The sequence below is a fragment of the Drosophila obscura genome, unplaced genomic scaffold (genome assembly GCF_018151105.1).
Source record: "Drosophila obscura isolate BZ-5 IFL unplaced genomic scaffold, ASM1815110v1 contig_179, whole genome shotgun sequence".
NCBI classification, from domain to species: Eukaryota; Metazoa; Arthropoda; class Insecta; order Diptera; family Drosophilidae; genus Drosophila; species Drosophila obscura.
In genome coordinates, this window is record NW_024542766.1 from 7,882,747 (window position 1) to 7,898,136 (window position 15,390).

The window sequence follows — 15,390 nt, forward strand, 5'->3', positions numbered from 1 at the left end:
GATTGGTACTTTTCATAAACCATTTCAGGGCTTGTTGTTCCAGCAATTAAGCAGTGAACCTGTCCTAGAAAAATATGTTTTTTGGCTAGCTGATGTCGGGGAAAAATGAAAGAAAAAGTGCGCCAGTTTCAGCCCACATAGGCATCAAAACAAAATCAGTAATTTTCCAGCACTTTTGGGTGCCATTAAAGACACCATTAGGGCCATCGAAGTTGGGCATTAGAAAATGGCACAGAAAATCTTCAAGTGTGCATATTTTTTGTTTGATTGCATTTTCATGTTTAAGCTTCATTAGACACCAAAACCAAAACCTACTTCAAGAAAAGCTCCAAAGAAAAGCCTCTTTAGGCCACAATTCACATGTTGGCTGAAGGTTTCTCCCAGACATTTTGCTGACCCGAAAATACCGAAAATATCCCCCCACAAACATCATCATTTGGCGTCCACATTCCACTACGAATTTCCGTTTGCTGATGTTTACCCTTAACCAAAATGCTTTAATTAGCCGGAGTCAGAGCGAGAAGGAAACCCCCCGCTCTCGCGCTCGCTCGCACACACACAAATTCAAGTTCAGGCCACCAGTAAAAGAAGTGCTTAACATTTTTCCGCTGCCGTTGGCATAAATGGCTTAATCGCCACCTTCAAGGAGGCAAATTCCATTTGCAATTACTTTAATTACAGCCAGGCAGCCGGATTTATCGGCACGACGAAATATTTGCTAGGGCGGCGCCTGCAAATATGCGACAGCCCTTGGGTTATGATACTAGAGAATTTTCGACATTTATTTTAAGATCTACTGTGACAATGACACAGATGCTATCCCCACCCGCACCCCCCCCCAACACACTACCCACTCCTCACTCCTCACTTTATCTGTATGGCTGGCCTCTGCTCTGCATACTCGTACTCGGTACTGCCGAGAGAGAGAGCGAGAGGAAAAATGTTATTTATAAAAATGACAGACACTTCTATTTCGTTCTAGTCCCTTATGCGAGTATTTTTGTATAGGGTACTTGAAGGGCCACAAGGGTGTATTGTTTTGCTTAGGGTGTATGCAACTGTGGGTGCCAAATATGGGTTTGCTCTTGCTCAAGATCTACGCTGACGGTTCCTTGTTCAGCTTCGATCTGTCATTCATTTGAACATCTATTGGATCTTGGGAGCTGCAAAAGCAACAGCTATCAGATTTTCTATGGGGAATTGCGGATTGTGTCCACTGATAAAATATATCTGACGGGATTTTTACTCGAATTTATTTTAGCAGAGGCAATCATTGAAATTATATTGTGGCCACATCTTTAGAGGTATTGCACTTGAATTTAATGTATTATATTATATCAAAATGTGATTATCTATTTAAATACCAAAACTAATTTTAATAGGTGAATAACAGCTACAATTTGAAAGAAGTAAGAAGGGGCATTATTCTGTTACGATTTTCTAGTCTATGTCTATTCCTGTAATAATATCTTCCGAATATTAACCTTCATTTCATATCTATAAAAACCTTATCTTAAAGCACTCTTAGGAATCTCATATTCGTTACCTTTTACCCTATTTCCACTGCATTATTCTCTGTGTCTGTTGAATGGCAGATGCTACCGACTTACCCAGCTGCCTCTGCTGCGAACATCATGTGAAAAATGGTAATGTTTTGTGCGTCACGTCTCAGTCTCAGAACGCTCTACGAGAGACGCGTTTTTGTCACACATACCACACTAGATTAAATTATAATCGAGAGAGAGAGGAGGATAGAGAGTCCCGAGAATCCTTGGCCAGGATTTGTGCAATTGACTGTGTAAGTGTTGAGCATTCTCGGAATTCCTTTTCGCTGGAGGTTTTTTAATGAAATGTCAGTCACTTGTTTAGACCATTTTTCATAGCAGAAAAAGTAGACAGAAAAAACAAAAGCAGAGGCACAAAACAAAAAGCAACAGCAGCAGCAGTAAATGATTAACTTTTTAACAATGTTTTTTTTTTCTGCATTAACAGAAATACTCGCCGAGCATCGTAAATCATACGAGTGAAAGTCCCTTTGGGGTATCGAAGCCTGGCTGCAACCCTTCTGTTGGCTTTGACATTTAGTTTATGTGATATTTCATATGTGATAAGCAGAGTAGACTGACATTTGGATAGGTCTTGCTGCCCTTTGCCAACCGCCCTACTTCCCCTTTTTTTTCTCACTTTTTCTACAGTTCTGTTGGTCACTCGGCGGTGGCCTTTTGCATGCCTCATTGAGCGCCCGACACTTTGGCTAACAAGTAGAGAAAAGGTCGAAGCGAGAAGAATCGATGAGCTAAGCTAAAATTATTTGAGCGGCAAGAATAAGTGATAAACTATGAGAGGAAATGCCGGTTAAACACAATGTTTATGGTCCGTCATCCCTTTTAGGGGGAGGGTTTTCTTTTTTCGTTGATAAAAAGGTCTTCAGTCGATAAACCAAAATGGTTAGGAAATACTCCCCTTTTTTTCCCCCTTAAAGATTTCCTAGAGAAAGCTAAGCAATATCTTCAATTTCCTTTGGAAAATTCCCTGCATATTATTAATTAAGCCCAAAGATCCCATCGATCTGCAAGCCGGGAAAATCCAAGGTATAATATTTCAGTTTGATAAATTTCGGGTATTTCCTTCCGCTCTGTTTTGGAGCCCATCTCCCTTGACTTATTGCTGGCTTTTTAACATCATGACAAGCCCCAAAATAATTTTTCAAAGCATCTGCACTCGTTCTGCAATTGTTTTTTACGCGATTTATGCCACATGTCAAATGCCTGACAAAGGATGACCTCCTGCTTCCTCCACACACACACACACACACATAAACTGAGTCCTCTGTCCTCTGACACACAAAACCCAACTCCACATGACAGATAAGTGAAAACTTTTTTCTGCAGGAGAGCGTATGCCTCACATAAATAAAAACAAATGAAAAAAAAAATACAAATAAAAATGTAAAAAGGAGCCAAAGGTTTATATACCCTTCAATTTTTAGGCTTTTTATGAAATATTTAAATAATTTTTTATGGTCTTTAAAAACTTTGATTTTTAGGTTTCGATTTGGTTTTTTTCTCTCACAAAATCTGCGATTTCGAACGATTTTTTTTATCATATAATGAAGCAATATAGAGTATTTTTTTAATATATTTTACAGAGTTCGAAATTCGTATCAGAATACCCTTCTTTCAAGGGTATACCCCACCACAGGAGCAGCACACACAAATTTCCATATTCCCCAAATATATATTTTTGTTTTTTGTTTTGTTTGTTGGGTTTGTTTTTAATGTGTGACAAGCTCAAAGCAAATGCAAAACTTTGAAACACATGTAATGAAAAAAATAAATAAATAAACAGAGAAAGAGAGATTGGAGGAGTGGGTGGGGGTGCGGCAAAGTGATACCCTGTGACAAGTCGAAGGTCTCCCTTGTCTGTCTCTGTCGCTGATAAGAGTCTGCCACACGATTTACAATGCGGCAAGTGTCGCCAAAGCCAAAGCCACGCGCCACCCGAAAGTTGAGATATCAAACGGCAAACAGCAAACGGCAGGCAGCAGGCAGGCAGACCCCAGAAGAACAAACAAATGTACAAAGAGCGAGGAAAGGAAAGGAAACCGAAACTGAAAGGAAACTCGAATGAAACAAAAGGAAAACAAAGACATATCGTAAGTGGCATCGTATGTCAAGTCATGTCAAGAGCACGTCAAGGTGTGTATGCATGTCCTTCCCTCCCCTCGCCGCCCGTAAAATAACACCACCTCATCTAATTTTCCTGCAAGCCCCGCGTCCCACGCCCCACGCCACACTCCCAACTGCCAGCCATCGCGGTGGCATCATGAAATATGTTTGATTAAGTTGTAGGCATTTGACTGTTGAAGTGCAAAATATTTCACGAACACGAGATGAGCAAATGGAAATTCCACCCAATGAAAAGTTTACACTGCGAGATAAAAGGAGGGAAAGAATATGAGTATTTATACTGGTATTTTTCAGGTAAATAATTATTCGATTGGTGGGACTTTTGGCATTTTGGTAGAGAAGGATTTTATATATAAGGAATTTTTAGCTCCATTATTAAATTATTCTAAATAGCTTCGCTCTTTTTTTTCTCAGTGTAGGTTATGCATGCCTGTGCCTGTGCTGTGGAAATGCATTTATTATTTAGAAATCCAAAATATAACCGCAAAATATAGCAAAAGTACACACCACGAGACTTCATCTGCGGCATTGTTGGGGGTCTCTATTCCCGCTCTCTAGCTGCAGCTGCTGCTGCTGGTGCTGGTGCCTGCCTCTGCTGCTGAATAACAAAGAACTGGGAAATGCAGTTTCCCAAACAAAGAGAGAGGAAAAACAGCCAAAGGAAAAGCCAAAGCCAAACACACAAACAAAAGCCGCGGCCACAAAAGTTTGCTTTAAGAAATATTCTCTGCTCCCAGGGTTCTGTGTTTTTTCTTTATTTTCGTTCTATCGTTGTCGTATCCCCCAGATGCGCGGGTGTACGAATAATAAACAAACATTGCCTGCTTATGTGGGGTAGGGGGGTGGGCCTAGAAATTATATATGTATGACTCCGGCAGAAATAGAGGAATTCAGTGAGCGGTGGAAGGCATAAAAGTTTCAAGTAGACCGCAAAATGAATGTTGAAATAAGTTGACAGTGGAAAAATGTTGAGAACTGGGACAAACTGGAATATCTGAAAGTTTTGCTAATCACCTTAATGAGTCGGAATGGAAGGAAAGGAATGCGGATTAGCGACAGCTCTGATGACTGACTGACTGGCTTGAAATGTGCTCCATTTTGTGCAGTTTAGTCACTGAAAAAACTGCAGAAATGGAGAGAGCAAAGGGATTACCTATAGCTACATTTATCCGCTGAAAGAAAAATCTATCAGCATAATTTTTCTTGCCTAATGTCCTTCATAACCCTGGTTCTAGTATCAAACTTTAACCCAAATGTCTAATAACTCACAGATAAATCAAATTCAACTTAATAACCCAACAAATTTGACTATATGACTACAGTCAAACGGAGGCGTCTGTGATGATTTATCTATGCAATTTTACACCTTATACTAAAGTCAAACCAAAAAAAAACTGCAGCTAGATGACACACTTGTAACATATTTTCCTACTTCTTGAGTTAGTTTTTTCTTTCAAATATGAAAGTTACTCCTGGTTATTTTTTCTTTTTTTTATATTCATATATTGCACACACTGCAATGCGTCAAAAATAGTCTCTCATCATCATTTTTGTTGCAGGACTGCACGGCTCCTTCTTCTACGACAGTGTGTTGCACATCGTTTTGGCTTTTATTATGATGAACTTGCCATGAAATAAAAAGGGGAAATCTAGCGTAAAATAATATATATTGCATGTAAAACCTATAGTAAAGATTGCAATTTCACTTTTCAATATATTTATTTTTCATTTTTCGCTGCTCCAATAGAGGTTCAATTTTTTAAGTCGCTTCCAATTTTATTTAACGTCATTACATTTGAAACTTTAATACCGAACCCAAAAATATATAGAGACCGGAAGAGAGACAGGAAGGGAGAAGGCAGAGAGAGAGAGAGCAAGAGACTGACTTGCACTTGCAAGGATGATTGGAAAAGGCTGCTGCCTGCCTGCCTGCCAGCCAGTAGTATGCCCCAAAGTGGGGCAAGCAAGATATTGACTTGTCATGTGAGTAGATGCTTCTATCTACCTTTAGACGTTAGTATTTCTTCTTCTGATGAATTTCAAATGCATTTTGCGTATATATTAGAGAAAAAAAAGAAACGAATGAAAGAGCAAAATAAATTTCCTTTTGCCGTCACCTACATTTTCATGTATTATTCAGAAATAAACTTGGCTAATCTCCAAATATTGGTTTCCCTTTGCTCGTTCGTATCATTGCCCTAAGCCCATTCTTTGCTTAGCCTCCATTTTCCCTCAATTTTCCAATCATTTTCTGATGAGAATTTTCTGGTTTCATTGGTTGCATTACATACGAGTATATTGTAGAGTACTTCTATGGCAGCCAACGATTTAAGACGACGAGACGACGTTTTATATTTACGTCACACGGCACGCAGCCATCCCCACAGTCATAGCCATAAGTATATACACACACGCACACATGTGAAATATATATATATATATATATGTCAGCTAGTTTTTGATATATTTTTGCAATTTAGCTGCGGCACTTTATGGCTTTTTGGCAGCACAAATCATATTAAGTGAAATGTGTGGCAGGCAGCCAGCGTAGCGAGTGGATTGAGCATTTAATTGGTTTCAATTTTGAAGAGCATTCCGTCTATTAGAGTCCGCGCAATAATTTATTGCAGAAAAGTTATTGAATTCAATGTTATATTATGATATTTATTATCTGACTGGGCCATTAGAATATAATTTATGAAGATTAAGTGAGTGCCAGATGGATTTTCCAAGGGTTATTTATGCAAATTAGTGGAAACGTTTTAGGCCGAGGCACAGGAGACTTAGAATCGGATTTTTTTTAAATATTAATGCAGATACATTTTTAATTTTTTAAAAATACTTAAAATTGATTAGAATTTTTTAAACAAAGAATAAGACAAAAGGCAAGTAAACAATACAAAGCTCCGAATAATGTAATTGTATCATTATTATAGCTCAAGGAATGTCTATATTTATTATATTGAATAGTTCGCAAACATAAACCCTATTTTTGATCAGCAATATAATCCCAATTTAGCTCCCCTTAGTTCCCCCTGCTTTAAGTTCCAGACTTTTGTCATATATTAAACACAAACAGCTCTCTTTCTCTCCCAGAGACCAATAACTTTCAAACACATACCACACTTCATTGTGTAAAGGGGGAAGAGGCAGGGGGTCCCGGACTCTTGGATCCCTTATGCCGTGGCACAGCTTGACGCCGCCACAGCTGCATTGCTGCAGGGCGGCTGCAGCTACTCTGCAAAATTTCGCCCATTTAAACTTTTCGCTACTGTAGAATTTTCATTATTAATATGACTTTTTAGGCGAACCGCAAACGGTGCCAAGGGTCGAAGGGATGAGGACGTGAGCGTGAACGTAGAGACCCAGTCCTGTACTGTCCTGTCCTGTGCGGATGGCTCTGTGTGGTCGATGCCGTTGGCCAGTTAAATGCGGCCCAGTGTATTGTCAATGTTTGACTACTATGTGGCGAGGGGAAGGGGCGGGCAGGCACACAGCGGGCGGGCGAACCGAAAAACCCAAGGATAAAGTTTTCCCATGCCATTTGACTTTGCAACAAGTGCAGGAGCGGAGGAGAAGCAGCAGCAACAGAAAGAGCAGGATGATCCAGCAGCATCCAGCGTCCAGCGGCATAGTCCAACGCCGTTTTAATCAAGCTCAACTAATGGTCCACCAGCGCGGACACCAGACTCCGTTTGGGGCACCACCAGAAAAAACAGAGAGAGGGAGAGAGATAGAGAGAGAGAGAGAGCCAAAACCTAACCGTAACCAGCAAAGCCGCTTATTACTATAAAGTGAGATTAATGAATGCTTTTCTCTCTGACTCTGACTCTGTCTCCTCCTCCTTCTCTAGCCGGAGCTCTGGCCCTGGTTGCTGCTCTGTGCCGCCGAGCGATGCCATCCGCCTGGCGGCTCCTTTTTTGGCTGGCAATTAATGAAATTTATTTGCGCCTCCACCGTCGACGGGGCATATTGTTTTGTTGCGGAGAAAGGATAGAAGATTGCCTGCTTTTAGAGGTGGTAAAATGGTTTTTGGCAGGCAAATTTAAAAGCAAATTGTTTTGGGTTTTGTGTTTTAGCGCGCCGCGCCCATGCCACGCTGTGGCAACGTAGATTGGCTTCCAGATGATTTTATTGCAATTTGCACCGAAAAGTAAATTCGGTTTTTCGGTTAAGGAAGAGCTTTTCATTAGCAGAGTGTTGTTGCTGGATGGTGTTGGTTTTCGTGTTGTTATTGTTGTTGTCTAGACCAAAATATTCCAAGATTTAATGTTCTGATTAAATATGTTTTAACCCAAAAGGAAGGGAAGCGAAATGTATGTGCGAAAATTGCACGGAAAAAGGGGTTTAAAAGTTTAAAGAAGTTCTGGAATTACAGAATTAATTAGAAAGTGGATTTCAACAAATCAGGTAAATTTGTCATTAAAAATACTATCAATTCATCGGACCATAAAATTAGTTCTAATGAATAATCTCAGAAACGGAATGAAGAATTTTAATTCCGTTTAAAAATACTGGATATGAATACATCCAGATTTCAATATAATATTTTAGGAATTCTAATAAACGTGGAATTTTCTATTTCTCCTTAAAAATAATATCGATGATTTTATTATTACCTTAAAATACAACAAACTGCCTCAATGTTATGATTTTTCGCTAAACAAACTTTTGGAAATATTTAAGTGTTCCCGGTTAGACCACATTCCACAAACTAAAAATTAAAACAATATACCTTTAATAAATTCACAGATATATCTATAAATATAGTATATTTACATGCATGTATGTATATTTTTACCTATCTATGGCAGCAGCCAGCAGGACCTTGGCAATTAATTTCCACAGCATGTGGCAAGTTTATATGTATTTTTGGTTTATTTTTTGTTATTCCTTTTGGCATAACTTTTATCCATTCCTGCCTTTTTGTTGTTCGCCCTTTCACGCGATCCGGTTAAAGTTTCCACCCTTTTTTCTCCCATTTTGTTTTCCCTGAATGTTTGTTGTTTTTGGGTGTGATAAATCTCAATGTAAAAATGTTACACACACACACACGCACGCACGCGGGAAAGCGTGGAAAAGCGCCACCCTGAATGCCAATAAAGAGACGACCCGCCGGTCGCGTCCAGCCCACATATGCAGAGGAGCATCCTAATGCCCCACCGCCCATCGGTGGCAGCGCTGAGGCACGTTTGAGTTTACGTGAAAGCATTTTTAATCAAAATTCTCAACAGGCTAAAGCAGCGAGAGCGAGGATCAAAAACACTTGCCACAGAGATGAATGTGTGCGTGTGTGTGTGTCCGTAGGTGTGTGCTCTTATTACAGCTTGCCACAAAAGCCGACACCACTGTGTCTGCCACATCCACACATCCACACTGCCAACTCCCCACTCCCCATACCCAAACCCAGGATAGATTGCACTTGCAACACCTGCAAGTAACGTGACTCTGTCTACCCGTTAGGATATCTTGAAGGAGGCGTGTGGTAAATGCAGTAAATCCTTTCTGCCTTTGCACTTTTATGCACTCCACTCCACTCCACGACTACTCCACTCCTTCTCCGACGCACAAAAAACAAACAAAAAATGGAAACAAAAACCGCATGCAGAGGATTCTTATATATTGTTTTCTCTTTTTTTGACATGCTTGTTTTTTATGCAAATATCGAAATAAAGATTAGTTCTGTGGCGCTTCTTCATAGTGCGTATAAATTTCCCTACCGGAGGCGTGACACCGCCGCAGCAGCAGCAGCGGCAGCAGCATCGCCCTCTGGTTCTCCGCCTCCGAATCCTTCTTTTCGTTTGCTTCTGTTTTTGTGTGGGTGTGTGTGTGTGTGTGTATTTATGGTCTAAGCGTTTAACTAACTGACTGCGTTAGTCCCTGCGATTTAGTGCTAATGTGGCTTGCTAGCAGTCTTTTACACTGAGAGAAACACCAACTAGAATGAGGAATCTACAAAGGAAAACCAGAAGAATTATCATTTAAGAAGGGATCAGATTTACCAAAATTCGATTCGTGTTACTCTTCCACTTCCGATTGCTTCAATCTTCTAAAATGCAGTCAATTCTCATAGAAACTAGTTTCAATCATCTTTCAGTGACCATCAAGCAAAGTTCTTTCCATAATATTTTGATACCAGATTTTATCTACATATGTCCTTATTCGTTCAGTGTATCTGTGGGACTCACCCCTTGGCTAGTAAAATTTACTGTTTACAATTTGTTGGCTGATTGCTTCTGTTCTCTGCACGCTTTGACTAAATTTATTGCTAGCGATAATTTTTGTTGCTCTTTTTTTTGCGTTCTACTCCGATGTTCATCCGTTCCTCATCTGCTCTCAGTCTCCCTCTCTCGCTCTCTGGGTTTTTGATATTTGGTGTATTTATTATAATGCTGTGTCTTCCATTTGCTAGCTGCATTATTATTTTGCTATTACGCAGTCGTAGTAGTGCCCCCATTTAGAGGAGGTCCTCTGCGTGGATACAACCTCAGAGGAGTCCTGCTCGTAGATACAACCTCAGAGGGAGTCCTGCCCTCAGAGAAGTCCTGCTCTCGTGGTACCCCATTCAGAGAGCTCTCTGCTCATGGCTGTGTGACTCTGTTATCTGTGGCTGGCGGTCATGTTTTTTCCTCAGACTATCTGAATGAATGTTTTGCTCATGACACCCACTCTTCAGAGGACTACAAGGACTCTATAGCTATCTCATTCTCTATGATGGATTACAAAATTGTAATTAAGTGACAAAAGAAAATGAGATTTTTGGAAAGCAGCCACCACACAGCATAGGACGACTGTGATATAATAAATCTGCCCCCGGTTACAGTTGTACCCAAAGTTATACATTTTTAAGGCAATTTTCGGCTTTCGTATCTGTTTATTATTTCCACATTTATCCCTAGAACAGATCCTCTAGTGGGTGTTTCGCCTTCTAGGTGTTTTCGGGCAGACATTTTGTAAACGGAAAATAATTACGTATCCAAAAGGCTGTGGGGCCTTCGCTTAAATTTATGTTCGCGGCGTATGAGTAATGTGCCTTACTTTTGCCATCAAGAGAGACAGAGAGAGTGAGAGAGAGAGAGAGAGGCAGAGTGGGACTCCTAGGAGCTACAGCTCTAACTTATAATTTAGTACTGTCTGCGAGCTATTTTAGTGGGGTTTATTATAGTTGTTCTACTAGTTCCACTAGTTGTTCTTGTTGCTGTTGCTGCTTTAGCCAGTTGTTTGTTGGTTGTTTATGAGGCCGCCAAAGGGAACCACAAAATGTGTGAAAATTGCAGCAACAGCGGAGGGCCATCATCAGGTGGAAACCAGGAACCAAAAACAAGAAGGTGCGAAAGGGTTTTTAATAGTCGAAGATGGAGATACTCTAGGAGAGAGATCTCTGCTTTATTATACAACAGGAGCTCTTCAGACACATTTTTCCTCCGCAAGTTAATAATAAAATCATAAAAAAAATATATATATATAAAAAAAAGAAAATAATAATAAAATAAAAAATTAATTCTGTGCTTCCCAAAATTGTAAATAAAAAACTGATATACAAACTAAAATGCAATGATTAAATCATCCAACTGTGAAACAACACATTCTTCTCTCTATAAGATAAATAAATAAATAAATCAAAAAATGTAGATAAATAAAATATTAAACATATTAAACAAAATATAACTTCCTAGTGTTTGTCTGCTTTATTTACGAGTAGTATCTAAATATTTTCCAAATTCCTGTGCCACACAACCCCACTTTCAAGGCCCACAAAAAAGTAGAGTATAAAACTAGCATATTCCTGTTTGATATGCACTCTGAACTACGAGTACAACCCCTTGCTATCTCGCTCACTTAGTCTTTTTATGCGGTGCCTGGTGGCAACGTTTGCATTTTTAGTTGTTAATTATGCGAGTTGATTATGCTCTATGTGCACTCTGGCGCCACGTAATTGGTGTGCATTTGATTTGTGGCAGCTTGCAACGAGCAAAGCGTCGTTGATAGGCTCAAAAGTATGGTAGGAGGCAGGCAGGTGCACAGACCCTATACGAGGGGAAGTAATTAGTGTAGTTTAGCCAAAGGACTAACAGCCATGCGAATGAAGGTAAAAGTTGTGCCGCCACAGACATGGATGGAGTCCAAAAGGCAGGCCAAGGTAACCGAAAAGAGTTCACTTTTAAAGAGCAAAGAATGGACTCTCAATTGCAAGTATTTATTGGATTTATATGAAGACATATTCAATTCACCAAAAGACCTCTAATTGAAGGCCAATACCCCAATCAAAGTCTTCCAATTAGTTTCTCAATTGAATCGCTTTTTTGGAATCCCTTTTAAATGAGCTCAAATAGCCAAAGAGCGGATCGATCAATATGCATTTTGTATTGGCGTTGATTTACCAAATAATTTGCTGCTTTAATCTCATTAAAAGTTGTTAATTTTCCTCCCAATTTCCTTTCTCTCGATTTTACCAGACATTTTTGTTATTGAACTTTTTGCTGTGCTGTTTATAATTTGTGAAAGAAAAACGAGTAGGAAATTTATAAATACTTGGCCATGCTCTCAGTTTAAGCAAATTAGTTCAATTGCCAGGGCCATCCTCACTCCTTTCGCCAACCACCACCCACCACCCACCTCCCTGCCGATATTCCTTCCATTTCCTCTCTGGCACAGACTTGATTAGGCTTAGAGAGACCAAAAAACTTTATCCTTTGCACAGTTGTAAATAAGCAAAAGTAAATTTTGGCAAGTAATTTAAGCCACACAAACAAGCTGGCAAATAACTTTGGAGCAGTCACCCCCATCCCTAGGAGTATCCTCCTCCACCCACCAAGGGGGTAGATGATGCTGGGGTTGTGGGGAGTGGCTGAAAGTTTAGCATTTACGCCAAGTTCTTTACCCAGTTTTAATTCAAAATCAATGTATGAACTTCGTTTACATTGCGTCGCATACTAAAACCGAAACTTTTGATGTCGCTCTATCACACTCCACTCCACTCCACTCCTCCCCCGTCCACAAAATCCCTTGACTGCTGTGGCTTCACCGCACCGCACCGCTCCGCACCACACCCAGCCACCCGTCGAGTGGAGTTCAATTAGGAAGCTGCAGTTTCCAGCTATAAACAAGTTGGAAGGATATAGTTGATATGAAGACTAGGGCATGCCCATTAAAATGATTGATTAGAGCACTTATTAAAATAAACGATTAATCTATGTAGAATTAAATAGGTTACAAATAACTGCGGAATAACTGGCATCACTTTTTTCTTTATTTTTCATTAATTTTTTATATGATTCTTAAAATTATAAACCCCTTTTCCAGAATCCTTTCATTTTCTCTGAGGCATGCCTGCCCCTAGCTCATAAAGTCCTGTTGTATCTATGCCACACCATATACCCATTGCTAATCCGTATGCTTAAGGGGTATATCGCACATATAATAACCACCTTTTGATGATGTTGATGATGGGCTTAGCTTGTCCCAAGGAGTAATATCGGTATCGGCATGGCACTTACCTTCATAGATGGTTAAAGTTGCATCTGCGGCAACGGCATCGCCCACACCGTTCTCCGCCACACACTCGTAGGGGGCATCATCACGGCCCGCTCGCACCGGCTCAATACGTAATATGGATATCCCGCCGGGCTGCTCCAGCACCGTATAACGAGATTGGGTTCCTGCGTAGGGCACATTCCGTTAAGTGGGGGGGTTTTTATGCATAGGAAGCCAATGGGAAAACTTACCCGAAACTTTTTTGCCATTCTTGCGCCAGACTATCGATGGCGGCGGATCACCGCGTGCCGCACAATAGAAGCTCGCAACGCCGCCCACCCGTACGCCCTGATTCTGTGGCTTCCTGATGATCTCCGGCGGATCTGTGGAGGGTCATAAAAGAACATGGCAAAGCGGTTTAATATCAAGGGTTTCTTCTCATATGGGTTAAGTCTTTACAGGCAGGAGTGGGTTATTATGCATATATTTTTGCTGCTGCTTTTCGTGGGTCTAGGTTTTTGTTTGCCAAGTAGATTTTCAGATGCCATATTTGTGTGGAGGTTTCCATGGAATAAGAGAATGGGAACTGGGAACTTTTATAGATGTATAAACATTTGGTATTTTGGTATTTAGGAATCTCTGATTTACCACTTTAAATAATGGGTTATATTTCTTGGATATTTAACTTAGAAACTATCTCTCTGGTATTATTTAGACTGATTGAAAATCACACATTTATTGTTTTAAAATCTACACTACAAACTGGAGCACATTTTTTATTCAAAACCGAATTAAATTCAACAGAAAATACTCTAAAAATACTCCTGGACAAAAATGCTTGAAGCTCCCACTCGAAGAGAGCTTTCCTGTTTTGTTCAGAGAGAGATGAGATACTATTGTGGGGCTGTGTGTTGGGGATACTCGTATCGTATCGTTTTGGTGCAGCAGCAGCTGTTTTAAGTAGGCGACGGACAGATAGACAGACAGTCGATTTTAAAGCTTCGTTCGGCACATGAAAAGCATTTCCATCATTTTCTGTATGCTTTTGGTTTTTCTTTTCTGCTTTTTTTTTTTTTTGTTTTTGTTTTTTTGGGTGGACATTTTCTTACTTTTTCTCTCTTTTTGTGTATATTCTACATATTTGTCACAATATGCTGTCAATACAATGTCGCATGTTGTTTGTCCACACACACGTACTCGTACGAGTGGCACGGAAAAAGAAAAGAGAAAGAGATACAGCTACAAAATGGGGCAAATGGGAAAATGTTGGCGGAGATCGACAGAGGGGCAAGTGGAAAAACAGATGCATGGCATTAAAAATCTGGCAAAAATCACGAAACGTTAAACAAGCAGCAAAAATATTGTCATGTGCATGCAGCACGAGGCAGCAGCAGCATCAGCAGCAGCATCATCAGAGTCCACAACCCCGAGAACGTAAAGTAGTTTACCCAACATATCAATTCGATTTATGTATCATTTTTTTTTTCGTATATGTAGATATGTTTTTCTGCAGCAAGTTTTGATTGAAATTAAATATTACGCGCCATTTAAATTGCATGGCGCGGTTGGTGGCTGCTGGTGGGGACTGTACCTAAGGCCACAACAGGGACTTACGTGTGAGATATTGTATATATGGAAAATCCGAAAAATTTGCATCTGTAACGGGCAGCAGAACCTTCGGTTAGTACGAAACGAACACGGAACGCGCGACGATAATTATTATATTTTTGTATTCCCGTTTAACGCGTTTGGTATTTTAATTTTTATTTTGTTGGATTTATTGATTGTTTATTTGATGTTGAATTTAATATTTAACTTAGTTTGGAGCCAATAAATATAATACATAACTTATTTCTACAATTTTAATACAGTATTTCTTAGATTTATATAAAAGTTATAATATTTATTTATTGACAATTAAGAAATACTTTAGATATCATTTATCAAATTTTATCTGCTAAAAGATCACAAATTTTTAAACTCAACAAAACCAATAAAACCATTGAGTTTTAAACCTGATCAAAAAGATTAAAAAATCAGTTGAATAAATGAAACTTTTCAAACCATTCAGATTCAGCTTAAAATGTTCCAACTAATCCTTTTATGCCTTCAATATATAAATGTGTGCAAAAAAGTATACTAATCTTATACAAATATTTTTCACTCGTTCTGTCAGCGAATCAGTGCAAAACTTTTCAGCTTATTTATAATTCGCTTCGAATTCTGT

General features: G+C 39.5%; 1 protein-coding gene across 6 annotated transcripts in view; it reads right to left on the reverse strand.

Moving 5' to 3' along the window:
- The window catches only part of LOC111077905 (tyrosine-protein phosphatase Lar), a 146,383-nt gene that overhangs the window by 57,382 nt on the left and 73,611 nt on the right, over positions 1 to 15,390 (reverse strand). For 4 of the 6 annotated variants that reach the window (XM_041592429.1, XM_041592430.1, XM_041592431.1 and 1 more), the window contains 3 exons: positions 14,778 to 14,819; positions 13,415 to 13,546; positions 13,187 to 13,348 (listed from right to left, as the gene is read on the reverse strand). In XM_041592429.1, the coding sequence (XP_041448363.1) occupies positions 13,187 to 13,348; positions 13,415 to 13,546; positions 14,778 to 14,819 (336 nt within the window). The remainder of the gene's footprint in view (positions 1 to 13,186; positions 13,349 to 13,414; positions 13,547 to 14,777; positions 14,820 to 15,390) is intronic. The other 2 variants (XM_041592432.1, XM_041592435.1) reach the window with 1 other exon arrangement.